Here is a 23844-nt window from a genome sequence, read left to right as displayed (position 1 = left end):
GGACCCCCACGGGGCTGTCCGCGGCTGCACCGGACTTATTCAGCCCTGTGGCCCGTCCGGACGGTCTCCCATCCCGGGCTGCGCTGCGGCGCGGCCATCTGGCCTCGGGAATCCAGCCACGGGCCGAGGCCCGCCGTGTGACGAGGAGCGGTCGCGGCAGGCGGTGGGGAAGGCTGCCCGGACGAGGCGCTCTGGGGCTCCACCATGGCGGCGGCGGTGCGCGCGGCGGGCCGCCTCCCTACACTGTGCGGCGCGCCGGCAGGTGAGAGCCCGGAGGCGGAGCGGGGGCTGAGAGCAGGGCTCCCGGACGGAGAGCAGCGGGGCTCCTCACGCCGGGCTCTGTCCCGCCCGGACCCGCTGTGTGACCTTGCGCGCGCCCGCACCCTCTCTGAGTCGTAGGTTCCGACTGTAAAGTGAGGGTGAACTGGACGCCGTCCAAGGTCCCTTGCAGTTCTCCAGACCGCTCGTGCGTGCAGGGCAGAGAGGGGCCGGGGACCGCAAGCGCGCGTCGCCCTTCTGACGGGCGCGACCCACGGGTTCATTTGGTGATGTCCACGGGGGTTCGAGGTGCAGGGCGGCCAGCGAAGCTTAAGGGAGAGAGGCCGTCCTGCAGCTTGTGTCATATAGGATTAGTGCCAGTCGTGTTAGATTCAGGGCTGGTCGGTGCCATTATTACAAAGAGGGATGTTTCCAGTGTCAGTAGTTTTGCTGTTACTGTCCTCCTCCACCCTCTGTTGGCTGTTTGTAACCGGAGGACGCAGTCTGCTGTCATCCAGCAGTGCGTGAGGATTCTTACTTCTCCACATGCTTGTCAACCGTTGTCTGTCCTTTTGATTGTAGTCATCTCGGTGGGTGTGAAATGGTATCACTCTGTGGTTTTGATTTGTGTTTCTCTGATAGCTAATGAGCATCTTTTCTTACTGCTTATTGGCCATTTGTATGTGTTCTTTGGAGAAATGTCTATTTAAATCTTTGCCCATTTTAAAATTGGGTTCTCTTTATTACTGAATTGTAAGAGTCCTTTATGTTTTCTAGATACAAATTCCTAGTCAGGTACATGATTTGCAAAAAATTTATCCCTTTCTGTGTGCTGTCTTTTCATGATAGTGTCCTTTGAAGCGCAGAAATTTTATATTTTGATGACGTCTGATTTGTCTATTTTTTGTTTTTATTGCTTTTTCTCTTAGTGTCATGTATAAGAAATCATTGCCAAATCAAGGTCATGATGATTTATCCTTGTTTTTCTCCTAAGAGTTTTATAGTTTTTGCTCTTACCTTTATGTCGTTGATCCATTTTGAGTTAATTTTTATATATGATGTGAAGTAGCATGTGGATATTCAGTTCCAGCACCTTTTGTTGAAAAGATTATTCCATCCCCATGATTTACCTTGGCACCCCTTTCATGAGTCAGTTGCCGGTAAATGCTGTCAGAGCCTGTGAAGCACTGCTGTGAGACGTGGCACACAAGTACAGTGACAGCCTGGCACTGAGGCTCCAGAGGAGACAGGGGAGCACGTTGCTGAGGGAGCCCGGTAGGAGTCAGGGACGCTTGACCAAGGGGTGCTGTTCAGACAACCAGAGAACACACCAGACACAGAAGGATGCAAGAGCAGAGCGTGTTCAAGACTGTGAGTCTGGCGAGGCGGGAGAGGGTGGAGGAGGTGAGGCTGATGTGCAAGGTGGGGCCCAAGTTGCTGGCCTGGGGACTGTGCTGAGGGGTTCTGACTTTGTTCTACATGCAGTCGGCAGCCAAAGAATGGTCCCTTGGGGCTGTGAAGTGTCCAGACCTGTCATTTCAGAGAGGGCTGGCTGCCTGACAGCAGATGGTGAATTCGAGGGGAAGAGACCAGAAGCGGTGAGAATGAGTAGGAGACTGTGGTCCTGTGTGGCTGAGGGATGATGAGGCCTGAACAAGGGGCAGTGAGGTCATATGATACAGTTGACAGAGGGGTTGATTTTTGAGAATGGATAGGGCTTGGTAACTGGTTACGTGTGAGAGTGAAGATGTGATGTGGTGTCATTTACTTGGGCCAGTGGTCATGGGGCCCCAAAATTACTTATTTACTTGTCTTGGTTCTTTTATTCTATAGATATTAATATCAATATGGGTGTTACTGTTTTAAAAGTTCCTTTTCATGTAGAGGTGTATCTTTAATTTTTTTTTTTTTTTTTTTTTTTTTTTAATTTACAGGTCGTTTATGGTCCAGGAAGCTTTACCTAAACACCTGTCCAACAGCTTCCACTTTGGCATTGAAGACTGTTCTCAGCAATGGTGAGATTCATTTCTCTAACTACCTTTTCTTATAAGATCTAATGTTAGAGTACTTTATTTAGTGTATAGAAATATAAATGAACAAAGCACATTCTTTATAACGGAAATTTATAGGGTCTACAGAGTAGTTTTCAGATTTTTTATGATTGCAGTTGTTATAGTTCAAGGCTTTAAAAAAGTAGCTACAATCTATTGAGTGGTTACTGTGTGCCAGGCTTGTGACATGGTATTTTGGTTGGTCCTCACACCAGTGTCATTCCTATTTTACAGATGGTGAGTGAGTCTCTGACAGGCTGTGACTCGCTCAAGGTCACACCGCCAGTAAGTGGCAGGACTGGGGCCTGAGCTGTCTGGGCGCCGTGATGTCTCCTCCTAACAGTCTCTGTAGAGGCCTCTGCTCCTCCACCGAGCAAGTGCAGGGCCCTCTCCTCGGTCACTCCCCAGAAAGGAGAAGCCGACCCTTGCCGAGCCCATGTTGTGCCTGTGGTCATTATATCCTGCCTTTTCCACACGGACTCTGCTTAGGGTGGAATCGAAACCTCATTATGTCCTTGAGCTTCTGGGACTCTGCCTACCGGGCTTTACCCCTGGTGTTGGCCCCTTCTGTGCTAACCCCACCTGCCCAGATGCCCGTACGCCTTGCTGGAGACGGCCAGCAGAGAGGCCTGGTGGGACTGGGCGCTTCCCTGTATTTGTTCCTTTGTTGCTTGGGTGTTCATTCATTCATACACTACTTACTGTGCGTCAGGCAGTGTCCCCGACCTGAGCTGATGTAGGGAAGGCCAGGGACGAGTGGTGAGGCCATAGCCCCGCGAAAGGGCCTGGGTGGGGAGGAACACTGACTGGCAGCACAGCGACAGTTCTGTGCATCAGTACGTCCTGCTTTTGCGACCGTGGGCAGATGTCATCCCTCAGGTTCCTCCTCTATAAAATGGGGACAGTAGTCCCTGCTTTGAAGGCTGTTGGTTCTTAAAATATATGTCCACAGAGCACCAAAAGGTTTATGTCTTAAAACGATTTCCCTTTCCTGCTTCTTCCCATCCTCCAGTGGCCCTCCATCCTTTGAGCTTTCTTCAGATTCTGTTTCCAAGTAGACTGTGTATATTGAGCTTTTCTCTGTTAACATTGCTATGCTAACTGAAGAGTTCTTACACCAGCATCCCTGCTATTTCCCCACATGGTTGTATGCACAATTTTGATGGATTCCATGGACAGTGTTTTCATTATGAAGGTTATGTATATATTATTCACAGCTGAGCTGGTGGAATTCTGTCATTACATTCCTCTAAACATTTTCTTTTTCCTAGAATTAATAATTGCCTTGTTTTTAGAAAGTGGCTTTGTTTTCTTTGAACCTATTGCTGTATTTTCTAAATGCTGCAACAGGTTGATCAGAAACAGCAATAATTTTTCTAAAATCTCTCAAACGTCACTAGTTAACTAGTTTGGTTTAATAGGAAAGACTTAAATTAGAAGGAAGAAATTCTTCACGGTGAAAACTGTTAGACACTGAAGTGAAACCTTCAAGGACAAACTGTGTCTTTGCAGAGGTCCACCCATGGGGCTTCCTGGGCTTGGCCCTCTGTGGCCTCCATGGTGACTATTTCCTAAGACGTGGTCATCATGGTTTGAAATGAACAAGAATTGAAAGGATCAAAGCAAAAGTGATCATTGATCGGCGGTGGGTAATAATCTGTAACTGAGCTTCAGCATGTGACTTAGCACCAGCTGCTGCCATCTCCTATTTTACAAGTCACAACACAATTTAAACTCCATTGTAGCAGCAGTATATTAAAAGAGATGATTTCTAAACCCACAAGTTTTTTTTTTAACTTTTGACAAGTGGGCCTTTTTAGGCTAAATACATTATTAGCTACGAATAGTATTTTGATCTTTTGAAAAAGATTAAAGAATTCTAAATCTGATGGTAGTGATTTTTACAGTCTTGAAGTATTTCAAAGATTGCAATAGTAAACTGTGCAAGATAAAATTCGTGTGTACTTGATATTTTATTGAAAGTTGAAGAAGTTATAAGGAAAGCTAAAATGTGTCCAACAGAAGGGGATTTGGAAGGATCATTGAAGACCTGTGTTTATTTAAAATGAAAAGCCAGTGTTTTCTGTCTACTTTTTATTGAGTAATTCACTAAGTGAGCTACCTCATGATGGTCTGAGCCAGCCTCCACCTCCCTGCCGTTGAGTAATTCATCTGGGATTGGAATGGGTGTTTAAATCTCAACGACTAACTAGTCTCATGACTTTGAACAATCCCTAACTTTGTAAGCCTAAGTTTCTTGTGAAATGAAGGGGTTGGATGAAATGATCTTTACTTTTCAATGTCTATATACAGTGGAGCTATTTTAATAGCTATTGTAGTCGTGTAGTATCAGTTTTTCCCTTATGTTCAACCAGATTCTTTTTTGTTGTCACTTTGTAAAATCATTTCTGGTGTTTGGCCCTCTGTAGCCATGAAGCGGTTGTTACTGTGCTTTTCATGATTTCTCAGAGACTGGGGAACAGCTGCTGTCCCTCTTTGGCTTTCTGGTTGTCAAGCCCAGCACCCCTGAGTAACCTTTTTTTTCTCAAAGGCTGTTTTAATTGCCTTCCTTGCTTCTCTAACAGTCACTGGACTCTCCAGTGAAATGCAGAGCTCAAGCTTGTGTGCGCTTTTTCTAACCAATATTTCCATTTGTTCGAGTCCACTGATTGCTGTCATCCCTGCCACCTTCCTCACAGGACACCAGCGTCCAGGGCACTGATGAAATGGCTGCCTCTAGGACATGGCTGTTTAAAAACACTTTTTAAAAGTGATACATGCATATGGTTAGAAAAATTCCCCAAAAACCCACAAAAAAGCAAATGTCTCACATCCACCTTCAGATGCATCCATCCCGTCTTCTGCTGTTACCAGTGTCTTGTATGTGCTTCTCGCGTTAGTCTGTAAAGTGTGTTCACTCCCTCCTTATTTCTTACATAAGAGGGTGGAATGGTCCGTGCTGTTCTGCCCCTGCTCTTCTAGCCAGGTCATGGGCAGGTCTTTGCTCCCATTGGCCTTTCCATTGTCCAGCTGCACACAGCAGAGCCTGGAGCAACCCGGTGTGGGCAGGTCCACTCCTCCGCCAGACAGCTGCATCCATTGTGTGTGTGCTCCGTCCCTGCTCTAACTAGAATGTCCATTTAGGTTATCAGTCCAAAATTCTGTTTTTGTTTTAAAAGAAAGACTGTCCTCAAAACCTGATTCTGAAGCATTCAGGAATTTAGTGACTTATTTTTACTAGGAACGATTAATTGTGTGGTGCTGGCAATATCTCTCCACAGCCACGGGGAGTCTCACTCAAAGTTTTGTTCCATTTACCTCCAGGCCCTTTGTCATCTCCAGGAACCAGGGACAACCGTCATTTCAGCAGCTTGAGCCATGTGCTACAGACACACTGCTGTATTTCTTCGCCCAGCAACTTGGTGTGCCAACAGTATAGACCCTACAGTTTCTTCACCAAATGTATGTAGTCTGGCCACCAACTTCCCATTTCATGACACGGGAAAATAAAAGGTGCTTTTGTATCTTAATTTTTCTTTTTCCTTAAATGAATTAACACTTTAGTGATTAGTTGTGATGTATTAGTAAAACAAAAATGTTCCTTCTTGTTCCTTGTAGAATTATCTCACATGCCACCAGTCGTGTTTGTAATATACTTTGGGAACCACTAGTTGACTTTAGTCCCCTCGTTTGGGGCACCTGAGGCTGACTTAGATTCCCGCCGAGAATGCTCCCAGAGTCTGTTTCCAGTTGTGCTTCAGTTGAGGAGATAGGGCATCTAATCAGGAAGAGTTCATTTTAAGTAGGCATTTTGTTAACTACTCTGACCTGTACTTGAAAGAGTCCAATCTGGACTGAAATGAGCTTGTAATAAATGGAGAGTGAATTTACAACTCAACATTAGGCAAATTAAAAGAAATTAGGCTTGTAAAGCCAACTTATTTTAAATGATTTGGTAAATACAGAAAATCAAAAAGAGTAAACTCACTTGGAACGCCACTGCCCTGAAATCTTGGGTTTGCCGCCATTTCATGCAGTGATATATTATACATTTTTCCACTTCTTCAGTGCAGTGTCATGGCCATCCTTTGTGAAGGCATATTCTTTGAAAGTAGGATTGTCTCCTCGGGTTTTCCAAATGTGACCACGTGACATGTGCAGAGAATGATTAACTGCTTTCATTGCTACCGTGGTACAAGTGGAGCTGGCGTCTTCTGGCCTTTTTTATTCAATAGGAGACCAGAGATCACTGCTTGAAAATTAAAAAAAACAACCACCTGTCTCATTGCAGTGACAGCAGACGAGCTCTGGAAAGGTGCTTTAGCAGAGACTGGCGCTGGAGCAAGAAAAGGGAGAGGCAAGAGAACGAAGAAGAAGAAAAGGAAGGATTTGAACAGGGGGCAGATCATTGGTGAAGGTAAACTCACTTAGAAAAACAGCTAATGTGCTTTTTAAAGTTTTTTCTCTCAAATTTTATAGAGATTTTTACGATCTAGAAGCATCAAAACATTTCTCTTGAAGGGCACTAGGATCTGCAACTTATTTGCTACCCCATGATTCTGGGGGAGGAAAACACCATAAAAGGGGATTCATTCATTCATTCATTCATTCATTCATTCATTCATCAACAAGGCTTTAGTGCCCTTGTGTGGCATCTGCTCTGACAATCCCTTCCCTCAAAGAACTATGATTCAGTGATAGACGCTGGAGTAAATGGAAGGTGGGCAAACTGTGCAAAGGGCCAGATAGTAAATAGTTCCAGCTTTGTGGGCCACGTGGTCTGGTTGCCACCAGTCATCTCTGCTGTTGGGGCACAAAAACAGTCATAGACAATACATAATCAATTGGCCGAGCTTGTTCCAGTAGAACAATGTATAGAAAGAAGTAGGCTGATTTTGGCCCATGGCCCTTACCTTGCCAACCCCGGGAACACACGATTGTTTATCCTTGTGTGTTTTGAAGAGTAAAAATGGTGTGGTGTGTTTAAATCAACATTTTGTGCCGTGGCTGCTGACAAATGATCTGTGATAGTAATAGCCTTCCTGGCGTGAAGAAAACACCTTCACTGTTCTACTCACTGCATGTCTGCTTGGATGGTTTTCTCTGTGACTTGCCTTGTATTTTATAACATTTAAAAAAATTGTAATGATTATATTTGTATACTTCTCAGTGAAAAAGTCAAAGACAGAGAAGCCTAAGTCCCTCTGACATCCTTTCGATATCCTCCGCCCCCACCTGTCTTCCCGAGGAAACCACTGCTCTCATTTTGGTGTGTTTCCCTCTGACATTTTTAAAAATGATTTTATATACATCAAAGCCTAAGAGAAATAGATATTTTTTCTTTTTTTTAAAAATAATTAAATTAGGTCACATGGTACATACTGTCTTGTAATGTACCTTTTCCACTCAGTCATGGGTCTTGGAAACGGTTCCGCATCAGAACCTATAGAGCGCCCTCATTCTTTCACACGAGTGCGGGAGGTTTCCTAGTTGGACGTGCTGTAGTTCATGTAACCACTCCCGTGGGCTGGATGTCTGGGTTGTTTCCATGTTTTGCCTTTATGATGACATTTCTGTGGCCATCCTTCTCCAAGCACACGTGTGCCTCATGCCTGTGTGTCTGTAGGTAAGGCCATGAAGTGCGCGCCCTCGCTATTAGGGGCAGTACACTGAAAATTGTAGTAGACGTGCCAAGCGGCCTGCCAGGTGACTGTTAGTCTGCACATCCACCAGCAGTGTCATCGGTACACTTGTTGCCTGGCATTTTAACACTCAAGAAATAAATGGTTTTTTAAAATCCTTATTCATATATATTTTCAAACCTTCAGGGCACAGTGGCTTCCTATGGCCTGGTTTGAATGTCCCTCTCATGAGAGATGGAGCCGTGCAGACCATTGCCCAGAGAAGCAAGGAGGAGCAGGAAAAGGTGAAGGCTGACATGATCCAGCAGAGGGAAGAGTGGGACCGGAAAAGGAAGATGAAGGTTAAGCGCGAGCGAGGCTGGAGCGGAAGCACGTGGGGAGGTGTCAGTCTTGGCCCCCCCGATCCCGGTCCCAATGGAGGTAGCAGAGTTCTGGTTTTGCTTACCTTTGTGACAGAGAGTACTTGTAGTTCTAGAATTCCTTACAATGATTTTATTTACTTACCTGCTTAGGTTGCTTGTTTTCCAAAAAAGAATTTGAACATTATTGAAATAACTTCACCTTGTTATCCGAGTGCAGTTCCTGGAACACTGTAACCAAGAAGTAGTCCACAAGCAGGGTGCAGAGCGCGGGGTGTTGGTGCTGTTATTGTGGGGCTTCTCGGAGCCTTAAGTGTGGTGGTGTATGATATGGATCTCCACAGGTCGTTTCCAGACCGCTGGTCATGAGTGTCTGTGGAGCAGGTGGTGTGGGAGTGCTGCTTCCGTAGCAGGACAATAAACCAGATAGTTGTCATTAAGCCTCAGAAAAGCACGCATGAAAAAATTGATCGTTCTTATTAGGCCAAATTAGAAAACAGCCCTCCGCTCACCCCTCAAGCATGTAGAGAAGGAAAAACCATGTGGAAAATTCACTCTTGAGCAGGAGATAAAGAAATAGATGAGAGTTTGACAGCTTTCTTAAGTTTACCTTGAAGAGAACAGCAGAGGTTGAGAAGGAGAGATAGGCAGATATGCTTAGAGCTGAACTAAATGCTTCAGTTGGGAGGAGGAAGATACGGAAGGGGGAGAAAAAAACAATTGGCTAAGTCTCTAATGGGGGGCCGAGATCCAGAGTGTAGATGAAAGGATTAACTCGTGACAGAGTCAGGTGAGCCTGTGGTTGTGGTGGTGGAAATGTGTGTTGGGTGTGTGAGTGCTGTCTGTCCAGTGGCTTCAGCCAGTCTGGGGGATGGGGGGATGGGGTCATCTGCTGAAAGGAGGGTGAGGGGCCTGATGAGCCTGGCCACCAGAATATTGTGAGGAGAAGTTAGGGTACCCGGGACTGCCTTCTGAATTATCCGATGGAGTGGGAGTTGGACAGCTTAGAAGAAAGAAAACTGACCATGACTTGATAATTGTTGAAATTGGCTAATGGGTATATAAGCTGTCATTCAGTGGTTCTCTCTATTTTTGTATATGATTGGAATTTTCTGTAGTAAAAAGTTAATAATAGAACACAGCGTATGTTTGAGTGGCTGTGTGGTGAGTAGAGAGAGGCCTGACTAAAATGACTGACAGGCGGCAGGGATCACTCGATTGAGTTGCAGCCCATGAATGGTTAGTGGCCCACGTATGTACCCTGCTGTGACTTCTCTCCTGTAGCATCCAGCAGGCCAGCTGTGGCTGGACAGCTGCACTCACTCAGGCCTGGACATATGATGGAGAAGAGGGAGGTGGGGACGTGCACAAGGCCTGGTGGAAATGTTGGACGGTTGTGTCTTGGCTGACTGGGACCAGAGGGTGAGAGGGAAGGGAAAATGGTGGCCAAGAGTCCGGAGGTGCTGGGGAGCTCCAGGCACCGTCGCATGGGCAGCCGCAGGGGCAGGAGGACGTGGTCAGGGAGCTGGTGCCGAGCTTATGAGTTTAGTGCTGGAGGACCGGGGCATGGCCTGCGAGGTGGCTGCAGGGGCCCAAGGTGGTTTCTTGCTTAAACGCCGTGATGGTGGCTGTGCTGAAAATGCCCCGCACACTGATTGTAGAGAACGCACGTCTGTACGCCTGTTTCTTTTCTGTCTGCAGAGACCTATGAGGACTTTGACACCAGGATACTCGAGGTAGGCACGCTGAGCTCAGCACCCAGCCAGGCCTTTGGAGAACTGGGGAGGTTGGGGCTGGTGGAGGGGCTGGGGCAAGAGCAACTGTTAGGAAAAGCTGGATGCCGGCCTTTTTCTGAGACACAGAGCTGATTTAGGTAAGAAAAGAATGACACTTGATCTCGTCACTTGATGTTGCTCTCCTGACTGCCGCTGCCCTTTTGAGGGGGATACCAGTTGAGGTGTCATGACAAGGAGATGTCAAGCTGGCATCGACGGAAACAGAATTTGGTGGTTACATCTTGATTTCCTCCTTCCTAAAGCTAAAGTAGCATTAGCAAGCTGTCCTGGAATTACAAACCAGTGGTATCTGGCATCGGTTCAGGGAGCAGAGACTGGGAGGAGCCGTGGGGGGGGTAGAAAGTGGGGGCTGCTGTGAATGTCTGGCTTGTGGTGGGGGTCACCCGGCAGGCCCCAGAAACGGAAGCCTGTATCAAATGAATGTCAGTCGCTTTCTAGGGCATCTGCCCTTGGGGCTGGTGCCAAATAGTCAGCGCTAACCATCACATGCATTGAGTCTGGGATTCACTTTGTGTATTTCTTCAATACCGATTGCGGTATGGAGTTTAAAATACAAGTATTTGGCTCCGGGTCCCAGTGTATACCTTTTGGAAGTGAATCCCTTTGAAAAATTCTCATATATATGGGTCATTTCCTGTAAGATGACCCACAGGAGTAGACTCCAGCTCCCTTTAACCTCATGTTACGGGAAAGGGGCTGCCATGTAAGTGGTTTAGTTAACAGTTTCATGGTCCTGGCCTTTTAAATATGCTCCCCCCCCATCACCAATATGCAGGTTTTCCTGTGGTTCAAGTTTTCTGTCCTCAGGTGAGCTTCATCCTTGACGCAGAGAGCCAGTCCTACGCTCGTTCTATGTACTGCATTTTATCATTTCTGAGATGCACGTTTTTTCATACTTTAACCTCTCTGACACTGGGATGTGTGTTATAGCCAGTCTGTTATAAACTTTGTCAAAGTTTAATCAGCAGCCTTTTTCCTTGGTGCACATTCATTAAAATGGTGTACATGGAGCTGTGTAGTGTGTGTGTGTGCATGTGTATGGAGGCCACTACACTTGCGTATGAGATTTGTCTGAAGGTATAATATTTATGAAACATTTTGTCTTTTAGGTCAGAAATGTTTTCAATATGACAGCCAAAGAGGGAAGAAAGAGATCAGTCCGTGTCCTGGTCGCCGTGGGGAACGGCAAAGGAGCCGCAGGTGAATGGCATGTGCTGCTGGAGGCAGAGGGGTCAGGCGTGTCCTGCGCTCCGCTCTGGAGTCCGTGGGTTCATGCTGCTGGCCAGACATTGTCTACTGACGGCACCTTTTTGGGTTTAGGCTCACAAACCTTGTGGTCAACCCATAAAATCCCTCAGAGGGAAAAGATACAGCTCTTCCTACATGGGCCCTTTCCTGTGAGAACAGTGGGTATTTTAAAAGGCTTAAGACACTATTGTGTTATGTAGAATAGTGAAAAGTTAGGGGGAAAGAAACTGCCAAATGTTCCAATAGCTTCATTATAAAAAGAGTACAGCCATACACTGTAATATTCTGTAGTCACTAAAGAATTATGGAAACTTACTTACAAAATAGTGCTAAGTGAAAAAAACAACGTCATATTCATAATCTCAGATTTTAAAAAGTATGCTTATATGCCAAGAAAAGACCAGAAGTATATACACTGAAAAGGTTAATAGCATTTACTCTCATTCATAGGTTTGCCACTCATTTAAATCTTCTTCTTTATATTTTTCTGTAAAGTTTCCATAGTGAACATCTGGTTTTGAAATGTATACAGTGGCACCTCGGTTTTTGAACGTAATCCGTTCCAGAAGACCGAGTTCTGAAATGTTCGAAAGCTGAGGCATGGTTTCCCCATAGAAAGTAATGCAAAATGGATTAATTCTTTCCAGACCTTTAAAATCATCCCCTAAAACTGCAAATTTAGCATGAATTTTACTATCTAATGATACCATGAATCTATAAAATTTACGGCGTTGGTAAACCGAAATGTTTGTCAACGGAGACATTCGAAAACCGAGGTACCACTGTTCCTGAGTGGGTAAGGGAAAGAATACTGTGTATTTAACCCACACTGACACTTTCAAAACAAGTAACACATATGAATAGTATGTTGCCATAGGAAACCAGTCTTAACAGTTACTTTTGTATTTTTCCAGAAATTCTGTATTCACATATCTTTTTTTAAAAAATTGGGAGCATTTAAGATCTTGTTCCCCAACACATGTCATCAGTTTGGCTCAAAATTCAAACTTATAAAAATTAAAAAAAAAATTTATACAAAGGGATCATATTATACTCATAATTTTACACCTTACTTTCCTCGTTTAACGTTGCACCCAGAGATCTTCCTGAATTAGCATAGATTCCTCCTCATTCTTTGTGTCCATTGCATAGTGTTCCAAGTATAATTTTTGTTACCTTTTCCCTATTGCGGAATATTTATGTTGTTTCCAGTTTTGTAGTATTTATATAAAGAGCTCCTTGCATACGTAATTTGTTGTACTTTTGTAAGAACATTGATAGGGAATTTCTTGCAGTGAAATTGCTGCATTTTGAATGTGGCCAGAACCCTCAGGTTCTGTGCTCGCAGCCTCGCCAGCCCTGGATATAATCAGACGTTACTGATCTTCAATATCCTAGTGAAACATACCTTTCTTTAGTCGTGAGAGTTTGACACCATGATTATTTCCCATAACTATTTCCTCTTTAGCTCTGTCAGTTCATGTGCTTTGCCCATTTTTCTTTTGGGTGGTTGCTTTTCCTTACTGACGGTATCATCTCTTTAGAAGTTAAGGACTTTGGCTCTTTGTCTATCATGTATTTTTGACTTAGTTTTTAATTTTTTCCATGTGAAAGTTTTAAATCCACAGAAATTTTAAACCTTTACAGAGCAAGTTTATCAGTGTTTTATTTCTGGTTTCGTGTCTGGTTTTCTGGTTTTGTGCTTAGGAAACCTTCACGTGAAGATTATAAAGAAGTTCATTCATATGGTTTAATTTGTTGTATTTAAACTCAGACTTGGAGTCCATTTGTCCCAGGTTCTCGGATGTCGTATATATCTCATGGAGCAGTATTGTCTTATGTTACTTTCCTGTGTATAATTTAAAAATGTAGTTTGTTCTTTAGAATAAATAATTAGTGGTGACAGCAAACAGTAGAGGCACTTCCCTTAACTTGTGATTAAACCGCATGTTACCAGGGTAAGAATCCTTGACTTTATCATCTAGTTAATTGAACTCTGAATTGCATTTGGAAGTTCCAGTGAAATCATGGTTTTACTCTATAGCAATGTACGTTTTCCCCAACCTTTTTGGTTATTGTCATCTTCCAAAAATGTTCAAAACCACGTATGTTACTAACTTAGGGTGTGGTTAGTTTTCATTTTTTATTGAGTATATTTAGTTTTACGTAGAGATTTATAAGAAGTAATGTTATGGATTTCATAGATACTACAAATAATACTCTTTCCAAAATGCCCCAAAACAGATAAGCAAACCTCTGTAGCCTCATGCTTTGTCATTCGTTTTGGATAGCAGGTTTTCTGTGGGCAGAAGGAAAATGAAGTGCTATGAAATATTCTGGGAGCTAAAACTTGAAATGCGGTGAAAGACATCACATGCCAAATTTATGCTCCTTTTCATATTTTGGCTTTTTTTTTTTAATAAAGGTTTTGCCATTGGGAAAGCCACTGAACGGATGGACGCTTTCAGAAAAGTATGTACATTTTTCCTTTGTTGACAACAAGAGATCAATAAGCTACGCGCTAGAAACCGTGGGAATCACCCACAAAGTAAAGCAAATAAAAAGAACCTTCCCCTGAGGCTTCCCATCTGTTTCCATGCCTCACGAAGAACAGTGTCAGAAGTTCCTGTGCTCTTTAGCGTCTTTTCATTGGACTTGTGATTGTTACCAAAATTGTGAGGCAACTGGGAAAGTGTCTCACACTGACACGAGGTTCAGGACACTAAAGAATTGTTAAGTTTTTGAAGTCTGATAGTGGGCTAGGTCTGATTGGGATTTTTTAAAATTAAACCCTTAGCTTTTAGAAGCGTATGCTGAAATTGTTGTGTAAGTTTGAACTTTTCCGTAATAAAATATTTTATGAAAGGTATTTTTTGAAATCTCTGAGAAAATGTAAATTGCAATGATACGTTTAAGAACATATTCCTTTTTCCTTTCAGGCAAAGAACAGAGCAGTTCACTATTTGCATTATATAGAACGATATGAAGGCCACACAAGTGAGTGTTTATCTTTTAAAATTTGCAGGATGACATTTGTTCATTGTATGTGGAATATATCTCTAGGGTGGTATCTGTGTTTTTCTCTGCTTGTTTTACAATAAACATATAAAATGTAGAAACAAACTTTCTCTCCCGAGGAGGTGGTGATGGGTGACATCAGACTTTGTCACCCGTCCTTGGCCTCTGTGTGCTGGCTGCTTAGTTAGGGCCCTGTTAGTTGCTCTGTGCAAGGGTATCACAGCCACACACCTAATCCTGCTCATCTTTGTGTTTTCACCCTCCAGTATTCCATGATATCTCTTTAACGTTTAAAAGGACACACATCAAGATGAAGAAACAACCCAGAGGTAACTAAAAAACTTTTCTAATTCATTGATGATAGAGCACTTTTAGTGTTCCATCCTGTTGAAACAGTTCGATCCTGTTCTATCCTCTACCTTTGCTCACCTTTACTTGAACTCATTTTGAAAATGCTTAACAGAAAGGCCTAAGTCAGAGATAAGACGGCTGAGGCTCTGGGGGACATAAAGTCATCAGCCTGCGCAGCTCCCGTGAACACAGCCTGTCCCAGGAGTAATTCTAGGTGGGAAGAGCACATTAAGAATAGGCAGTAGCAGCTGAGTGACTAGTTGGGTTTGGGCAAGTGGGAACATTAGTTCCCTGGAGAGCTCACTGACAGTCCTGTGATAGCTTATTCACTTCTAGCCACTTACTGTCACCACCCAGTATTAATTGAACTTCTGAGCCAGCCAGGTGCACGCTAGGCTCTTGGGGTGCACAGATGGACCTTCTTCCTGCCTGGTGGGAGAGTGGGCCAGCAGGCAGAGTTCAGGGTCATGGGGCTGCGGTCGTCATGCCCAGTGCACTCTGGGTGTAGGATTCTTGAACATTCTGATTTGCATTTCCCCTGTGGTTCTACAGGAAAAATGGTTTCGTATAACTAGATATATCTTTAAAAGTTTGGATCAGAAGAAGGTAAAACATTGTATCTAAGTTTTTGATACCAAAGCTTCTGGTATAACTGCCAGTGCTCTGGCATGGAAATAAATCAGGAAAAACCAAATACAGTACCAGCTGTGCGAGTGTACCAGACCTTGCCTTCTGCATTAAGGTCAGAATTAATCGTTCACATGCCTGATGAAAAGCACCTACTTTATCACTACGAAGAGTCCTGAGTTGGACATGTGGACATCAAGGCCTGGACTTGCACTGTCCCATATGGTAGCGGCCAGCCTGTGTGGCTGCTGAGGCCTGCTGTGCCAAATACACAGCGGCTTTCAAAGAGTCGGAATGCAAAAAGAATGTCAACTATCTCAGAAATACTGTTGTACTGATTGCATATTAAAATACAATGTTTTACCTTCTAAACTTTTTAAGATATACCTAGAGTTATATGAAATGTTTTTGACATCATTGGGTTAATAAAATACATTACCGAAATTAATGTTACCTTTTTTGTACTTTTTTAATGCATCTGAGGATATTTTAAATTACATATATGGCTTGCATTCATGGCTGTCATATTTCTGTTGGACAGTGTTGATTGAGATATTTATATCTGAACGATTTTGGAAAGACTGCCCCCATTTTAATTTAATTGCAGAGGTTACTGTTTTTTACCTTCCCCATCTTCTAATCTGTGCTGTATTGCTCAGGTTTCTCTGTAGCCTAACCCATGACCTGTGCACTGGGGCTAGATATTGTGATTTTGAAGCTAAAACAGTGCGATACATTATAGACAGCCTGCCCTAACCTCTGCTGTAGTGTCACTGTTTCCACGAGGAGGACATATTAATAGGCACTACTCCAAAAAGAGCGCCAGCTGGGAAACTGGATTGGGACAGTCAGAAGCTGCTGTGTGCCTTCATAAATGTCGCAGCCTTTAATGCACTGCTGTGCAGTGTGGGTCTCCCAGAGGGGATGGAGAATGCGACGTCCTCATGGGACTGCCCTGCCCTGGCGGCAGGGTGGTATTAATTCCTCACACGGCACTCAAGGCATTAACCGTACAGCACACAGTAAGTTAGCTTTTATTAAACACGTGGTTTTTGACACAGTCCCCCCGGAAAGCTTCACAAAGTACAGTAAATCCTCACTTAACGTCGTCAGTAAGTTCTGCAAAGCAGTGGCTGCCAGTCGTGCAGTGTTGCGTGTGGCCAGATGCTGGACAGCACTCACGCCTTGCCTCAGGGGCTCCCATCAGCTCTGCTGAGTGGGCGTCCCAGCAGGGGAGCGCTGCCCGGGTGGGGGCACGGTGGTGTGTTCATATCTGGCTCCCCAGAACATTCGCATCTAAACTCGGGGCTGTTTTCTCTCCCTCAGTCCATCTGCACTTGCCAGGTACTGCTCTAGGCTCTGGGGACACAGCAGTAAACAAACCATAGCTGGCTCTCACGGAACCCATGTTCTACTGAGGGGACAGTGGGTGACAGTTTCTGCTGAGGCCTGAAACAGCATCAGGGTGCTGGTTTGGGGGGTGCTGCCTTGAGTATCGGGGTCAAAGAAGGCCCCTCTGAGGAGGAAGTCTTTGAGTGAGACCTTGAAGGTGAGAAGGAGCCGTGCAGGGAGAAGGAAGACCTGGTGCGAAGTCCCCGAGGGGGGAGGACGCCAGATGCGTGGTCTCAGCGAGCCAGCAGGTCACGGGGGGCTCGTGGGGGTGCAGTTCTTGGTATTTTATTTTAAATTCAGAGAACAGCGGGAAGTGAGAGCTTTAAATGGGGTGCTGTGTTTGGTTTGTGTTTTTAATGCTTTCTTCCTGGCAAATGGGTTATAGGTAGACTGAGTGGGGCATGTGTCGGGAGGAAAGGCCAGTCAGGAGGTAAGAATGACGGCCCAAGGGAACATCAGGCAGGGTGTGGTACTGAAGCCGAAGAGCTTTTCCAGAAGGAGAAAATGGACATCTCTGCTCAGAAGCCCAGTAGGCAAGGGCTGGCAGATGGCACACGTGTTCCTTAGCCCGTAGTTCTTAGCAGAACTCCAAGGAGACCTTCCAGGCAGCTCCATTACTCTTCAGAACAGCCCTGTTTTCTGACCCACATGTGCAAGAAACTCATGTATATTATTTCTTTCTTTTTTTTTTTGAAGATTTTATTGGGGAAGGGGAACAGGACTTTATTGGGGAACAGTGTGTACTTCCAGGACGTTTTTTTCCAAGTCAAGTTGTTGTCCTTTCAATCTTAGTTGTGGAGGGTGCAGCTCAGCTCTAGGTCCAGTTGCCGTTGCTAGTTGCAGAGGGCGCAGCCCACCATCCCTTGCGGGAGTCGAACCAGCAACCTTGTGGTTGAGAGGACGCATTCCAACCAACTGAGCCATCTGGGGGCTCAGCAGCAGCTCAGCTCAAGGTGCTGTGTTCAATCCTAGTTGCAGGGGGTGTTGCCCACCATCCATTGTGGGACTCGAGGAATTGAACTGGCAACCTTGTGGTTGAGAGCCCACTGGCCCATGTAGGAGTCGAACCGGCAGCCTTCGGAGTTAGGAGCACGGAGCTCTAACCGCCTGAGCCACCGGGCCAGCCCTACATTATTTCTTTAATCCGAAGAACATCTCTCTTAAATAAGTGTCATGATTTTAGTTAAGTAAGTTGTCAAGGGTCACAAGGCTGGGAAGTGATGAAGCCAGACTGAACGGGCTCTGCTGGGTCTGGGCCCGGGTCCGGACCTGAGCAGCAGGGCGACTGACGCCGAGTTCCCTTTCCTAGGCTACGGCCTGCGCTGTCACCGGGCCATCATCACCATTTGCCGTCTCATCGGCATCAGAGACATGTACGCCAAGGTGTCCGGGTCCCTGAACATGCTCAACCTCACCCGCGGCCTCTTCCACGGGCTGGCTCGCCAGGTAAGGCTGCCCTGGCTCACAGCCAGCTCTAGTGGGTACTTCCGTCCCCTGCGGGGAGACCCCCGTGTCCGGGGTGCCTGAGGACGCCGGGGTGCTGTGCTGTTGCTGAAGAGTTAGTTTGTGAAGGTGAACCTTTAATAAATTCTTCACCGGGTGTTTTGAACTTTCAAAATGAGGTATTTTTAAAAGCCAGTTACTGCAACCTGTGTTTTATTATGAAAAGAATACATGCTTGTTCTGAAGCTGCAGCAATATAGACATTCAGATAAAAAAAGGAGGTTGTTACCTAATTTCGTCCTTTTGGTTGGGACTGGGGTGAGCCCCTCGGCCCCTCCACTCGCAGGAGCTGCCTCCCTAGAAGCTCAGTCCGTCTGCACAGCGCCTGCGTGCGTGGTTCAGACGGACACTGAGTGAAGGGGAACACAAGCACTCATGTGCCTGGTTTTCTCCTCCCTGCAGCCCAGTGGGCTCACGGTCCCTGCTTCCCGGAGCAGAGCAGCAGAGGACAGGCTGGCTTCCCCTTGAAGGGCTGGGTAGGTCTTAGCAGGGCTGGATGGGCGGAACGCACAGCCAGGCTCAGGAGGCGCCGTTGGATGCTGGCCGCCGTTTGTTGATGACTTTGACAGGCCTCCTGACATTGAGAGAGTTCGATGGTTGTTTTAGAATAAAATGAGCCATGGAAAAAGTGTAGCTGTCTCTGTTTAAAATAGGAAAATTCATTAAAAGAAAAAGCTTTGTTTAAAAAGATCTTTTTTAACACTTTCGCTGTGGCGTTCGACTATAGTCGAGTGATATTTCCAAGCCGCTGACTGGTGTTCAGCTTTACCCCACGAGCTCTGTTCCAGAAAGGAAGTTTAGGAAAGCAGAAGTACATTTTTCTATATTTTTGTGTTTTTCAAAAATGAATAACAATAGGAAATTTTTATGCTTAAAATAATCATTTATTTTAATAAAATGTAGCACCTTAACTGTATTTACTTAAAAATATAAATACTGTAACTATTTTTTGTGGATTTTTGACACATTTTGGAGAAAAAACTTGAAGTCAATTAATGCAGTGAAAGAGCTTTTTAAACAGCTGTGTGTGCGTGTGTGTACGCACACACTATCCAAAACAGCCTTCAAAAGCACTTCTAAACTTAAACTTGTGAAAGGCTGAATTGCTCGATGTGACTCAGGTTGTTTATAAATGGGTCATGGTCCTGGTCAAGGGCAGTTCAGCTGTGTGGTATTTTGTTTTCTGTGAGTGCTTTGAATCTTCTAATATGATTGCTACGTATCGCCTCTTCTCAAATACCATCAGCTATAAAATAGTTGCATAATTTAATGTGCTACTCCAGAGGAAAAAAGCCCACCAATTTAAGTAACATGGCATTGATGCTGAGACACACTGATTTAAATGATTTTATTTTCTCTTAATGAAACAGCTCATCTCTTTCTAACTTCAAGCATGTGTAGAATTAGAATAGCCCAGGGTGGGCGTAACGTCTGGAAGCATGAGAGTGAACATATCAATACATACTTTGATGGACCATCCGTGAACCATCTGCTACATGTATTGGCCTGTTTCCAGCCTCTGGTGGAACCTCCTGTCATGAATCCCCCAGTGCGCTCACCCAGTTACAGCAGGGAACAGCTCGTGGCCAGTGTCATTTGTCAGTGCCACCCCCACCCAGCCCCAGTTATTGAACCAAATCTCGAACATCATTTTATTTCCTCTATAAATATTTTAGTATGTACCTCTAAAAGGTAAGGATTTGAAAGTACCCCACAATACTATTATCTTACCTAAACAATTAACCGGAAGTCTGTTATTGTCACACATCTTGTCAGTGTTCATAGAAGTGTCCCCTTGTTAGAATAAAAAAAAATTTTTACACCGTTTATTTGAATCAGATTGCAGATAGGTCAATACATTGTGAGGTTTTGCTGTGTCTTTTAAGCCACTTTTAATGTGTAGGCTCCCTCTTTTTTCCTTCATGTGTTTTGTTCAAGAAACCAGGTTGTATGTCCTGTGGTTTCCCAGTCTGGTGCCGACTGTTTGTCTGTGGGTCCTTCACATCTTCTCCCTTCGTGTCCTGTGACTTGGGAGCTGGGGTGTGATGAGTTTCACACTGATTTTGGGCATGGCCTGGCACGGGATTGGGAGGGCTTGGAAGGCCAGGGGCCAAGGCCCGTCCTCCGTCCCAGTTGCGCGCAGGGAGGTGGGGCTGAGATCATTCCACCCACAACAGGTTACCCCAGAATCAACTGAAAGGGTATGTAAGTCCCCCAGGTGGCACTGTGCTGTCACTGCTGGCTTCCCTCTGGCTGAAGGAAGCTCTTGCCCTTCGAGTTACATGTCACCTCACAGCCCGACTGTGTTTCCATTTGGTCTTGCCCAGGAAACCCACCAGCAGCTGGCTGATAAGAAGAGTCTCCACGTTGTAGAGTTCCGGGACGAGTGTGGCCCTCTGCCCATCGTGGCTGCCTCCCCCCGGGGGGGCCTGAGGAAGGATCCAGAGCCCGAGGATGACGTTCCAGATGTCAAACTGGACTGGGAGGAGGTGAAGGCTGCCCAGGGAATGAAGCGCTCCGTGTGGTCAGGTTTAAAGAGAGCCGCCACCTGACCTTCCCTTGGCCTCGTCCACACGCTGTCGGTGGGTTCAGCCCCAGAGCAGACTCTGCCCTCTTGCCTTGGGATGGGAGGTCTTTAAAGGAAAAGGCCAACTTTAACTTTACTTACAAGTAATAAATGAGCACAGCGCTAACATACTGAGCATGTGATCTGCACCACTCACCGTGACAGCAACTATACCTACATGTCTTACTTAGGTCAGGGCTACTTGAAATACTCACGTAAACTAGCAGAATAAGTGAACTGGGGAGACAGGGCGTACAGTCCGACCGAGGCAAAAATAGTCAAGGTGGAGTTACTTGGCTACAGTCACACAGCTGGAAAATGGTGGAAAACGGGCAAACCTTGTTCTTTCTGACTAGAAATTCTATTTTTTAGGCCTGGTGCAGATGTTTCAGTGGTTGCTGTAGGTATGACGTTATGCATATGTTACTTGTCCCTCCTGCTGTGTGGACTTTACCCTCCCATTTCTGTAACTTTTAAAATGCCCTCTACCTAGATTAAGAACCACATTAGACAGTGTTATACCTGCTGCTTCAGTCATCAAACACAATATAGATAACTCAAGAAGAAAAAAAGCCTGTTGTCTTTACCCACATTTTTACTTTTTGCTTTTTCTTCTTCCTGATATTCCAAGAGTCCTTCTTTTATCATTTTGAGTAGGAAAAGCCCAGCCCTCTCATGTCTCTCACTGTGCCTCACTCACACTCTGATACCACATGTGGGGGATTGACCCCCACGAAGCAGTTCTCTCCAACACCAGCTGAGTGTCCCACAGTTAACTCATTTCTGACACTGCCTGGAGATGCTGTCAGACCCCACCGACTCAGGCTCAGTCCCATAACACTCTCCCCCACTTCAGATGCCCATCGCAAGTTTGCTGTCACCCGTGCTTCTGACTGGCTGTAAATCACGCTCCCACAAACTCTCACTGGGTTTCATTAATCTGCTAGAGCAGCTCACACAGCTGAGGAACTTATATTGACAGTTTGTGTAAAAGGATGTGATGAAGGACATGGTGGACATCCAGATGGCAGAGGCGTGTGCCAGGGGCACGGAGCTTCCACGCCCTCTCTGGGCACCGCTCTCCCAGCACCTTCACATGTACACCAACCCGGGAGCTCCCCGAACCCCGTATGTGGGACTTTAAGGAGCTCCCTCACGGAGGCACGATCCATCATTAACTCCATTTCCAGCCCCTCCCCTCTCTGGAGAATCGGGGGTGGGGCTGAAAATCCCAAGTTTCTAATCATGGTTGGTCTTTCTGGTGACCAGCCACCACCCAGGAGCCACCCAGAGTCACCTCATTAGAACAAAAGACAATGCGGTCACCCAGGAAATTACAGGGGTTTCAGAAGCCCTGTGCCAGGAACCAGAGCAGAGACCAATCTAGGTATTTTCTATATCTCATGTTTCCTTCTTGCCTCAAGAACATCATTGCTATTCTTTTAGGAAATGTCTATTGGCAACAAGTTCTTTTAGTTTTCCCTTATCTGAGAATGTCTTTCCTCTCATTCCTAAAGAATAATTTCACCGGATAGAGAATTCAAGGTTGACAGTTCTTTTTTTGCAACACTCTAGAAACGTGCCACTTCCCTCTGGCCTCCACAGTTTCTGGTGACAAATCTGCTTTCATTTGACTTGTTTTCCCCTTACAGACAAGGCGTTGTTTCTCCCTCTGCTTTCAAGAATTTTTCTGTGTTTCATTTTCGGAAGTCTGACAACACTACTCGTATGTTTTGGTTTGCATTTCTTTCCATTTATTCTGTTTGGGGTTTGCTCAGCTTCTTGAATCCTGTTTATCTCTTTTGCCAAACTTGGGAAATTTTCTCCCATTATTTCTCTTATTTTCTCTTTAACAATTCAGCAGTTTTTAGTATAGTTCTATTTCCAGAGTTATGCAACCATTACTACAATCAATTTAAGAATTTTGTGTCACCCCGATAAGAAACTCTACCTGCTAACAGTCACTCCCATTGCCCCCGTCCCAGCCGCTGGTAACCACCGAGCTACCCTGTGGATTTGCTGTTCTGGACATTTCGTACAGGTGGAATCGTGCAGCATGGCCGTGGTGCCTGGCTTCTGTCATGGCGCATAACACTCCCAAGGGTCACCCGTGTGGTGGCCTGAGTCAGCACTTCAGGTTTTGGTTGCCAGATTAGCCTTCACTGTGTGGATGTTCATCCATCATCAGGTGGCAGACACGTGTGTTGTTTTCACGCTTTCGCTGTTACGAATAGTGCCGCTTCAGGAATAGTGTCTTCTCCAAGAAACTGTGATGAAATTCAGGGTGTTATTTAATCTGTAGCAGGCCCCTTGGCTGTGTGAAGGTGGGATGGGGGTGCTGTCCGGCTACTGCCCGGTGGGGCTGGAAATCTAGGCTCCCTCCTCAGGCTCCGCTCCAGGCTCCACATCTTCCTCTGAGATGGAGGAACAGCCCAGGGTCACAATGACAGACACTGACAGACACTGCCAGGCAGGGTAGTCCTCAGCCTGTGGCATCAGATGAGGGCAGGCCGCATTTTTTTCTGTGATACTCGGCTTGAGCAAGGAAGGTAGTTATTGTCTAAAAGTTTTCTGTCTTGATAGATTACCCTCCCTCCTTACGTGTCTAAGAAATACCAAGACATTGAACTTCAGACAACAAAGGACAATGACTGCTTAGAAACGGGAAACCAGTAAAACACCCCCACTTACTATCTGGAGAAAGTCCACGGCTCCAGGCAGGGTTATCCTGTCGAGACCTGGTGGTTCCCCCTGAGCTGAGGAGATGGCGTTGGGGGTCAAGAATGGTCAAGGTGGCTGAGGTTCATAGGGAGGATGCCTTAGAGAGGACAGCTGCCCAGCCAGGAAGCGGGGGGCTGCAGAGGGTTCCCTAAGTATTCAGCTGTGTGTGAAACACACCGACCCAAGGCCAGGGAAAGACCCACCCTAAAGGATTAGGGAGTGGCGTTTAGAGCTCGAAATCGTGCCTCTTCCAACAGCTGCCATGGAAGACCTCGTTATTCATGTGGCACTGGAGGAGTAGTGGGAAGACTT

The 23844-nt window shown here is 45.5% G+C and overlaps 1 protein-coding gene across 1 annotated transcript; it reads left to right on the top strand.

Moving 5' to 3' along the window:
• Positions 1-3: 3 nt before the first annotated feature.
• MRPS5 (mitochondrial ribosomal protein S5) lies at positions 4-20938 on the top strand. Its single transcript, XM_019725854.2, has 12 exons — positions 4-262; positions 2193-2273; positions 5634-5771; positions 6601-6726; positions 8138-8371; positions 10012-10046; positions 11216-11306; positions 13780-13826; positions 14294-14351; positions 14639-14701; positions 18052-18188; positions 20573-20938. Exons 1-12 carry the CDS (start codon positions 205-207, stop codon positions 20795-20797), a joined length of 1293 nt encoding a protein of 430 aa, XP_019581413.2. The 5' UTR covers positions 4-204; the 3' UTR covers positions 20798-20938.
• The last annotated feature ends 2906 nt before the right edge of the window (positions 20939-23844 follow it).

Source organism: Rhinolophus sinicus, linkage group LG05, assembly GCF_036562045.2.
Source record: "Rhinolophus sinicus isolate RSC01 linkage group LG05, ASM3656204v1, whole genome shotgun sequence".
NCBI classification, from domain to species: Eukaryota; Metazoa; Chordata; class Mammalia; order Chiroptera; family Rhinolophidae; genus Rhinolophus; species Rhinolophus sinicus.
The sequence above is the reverse complement of the archived record's forward strand: the minus strand, read 5'-3'. Positions and strand labels throughout refer to the sequence as shown.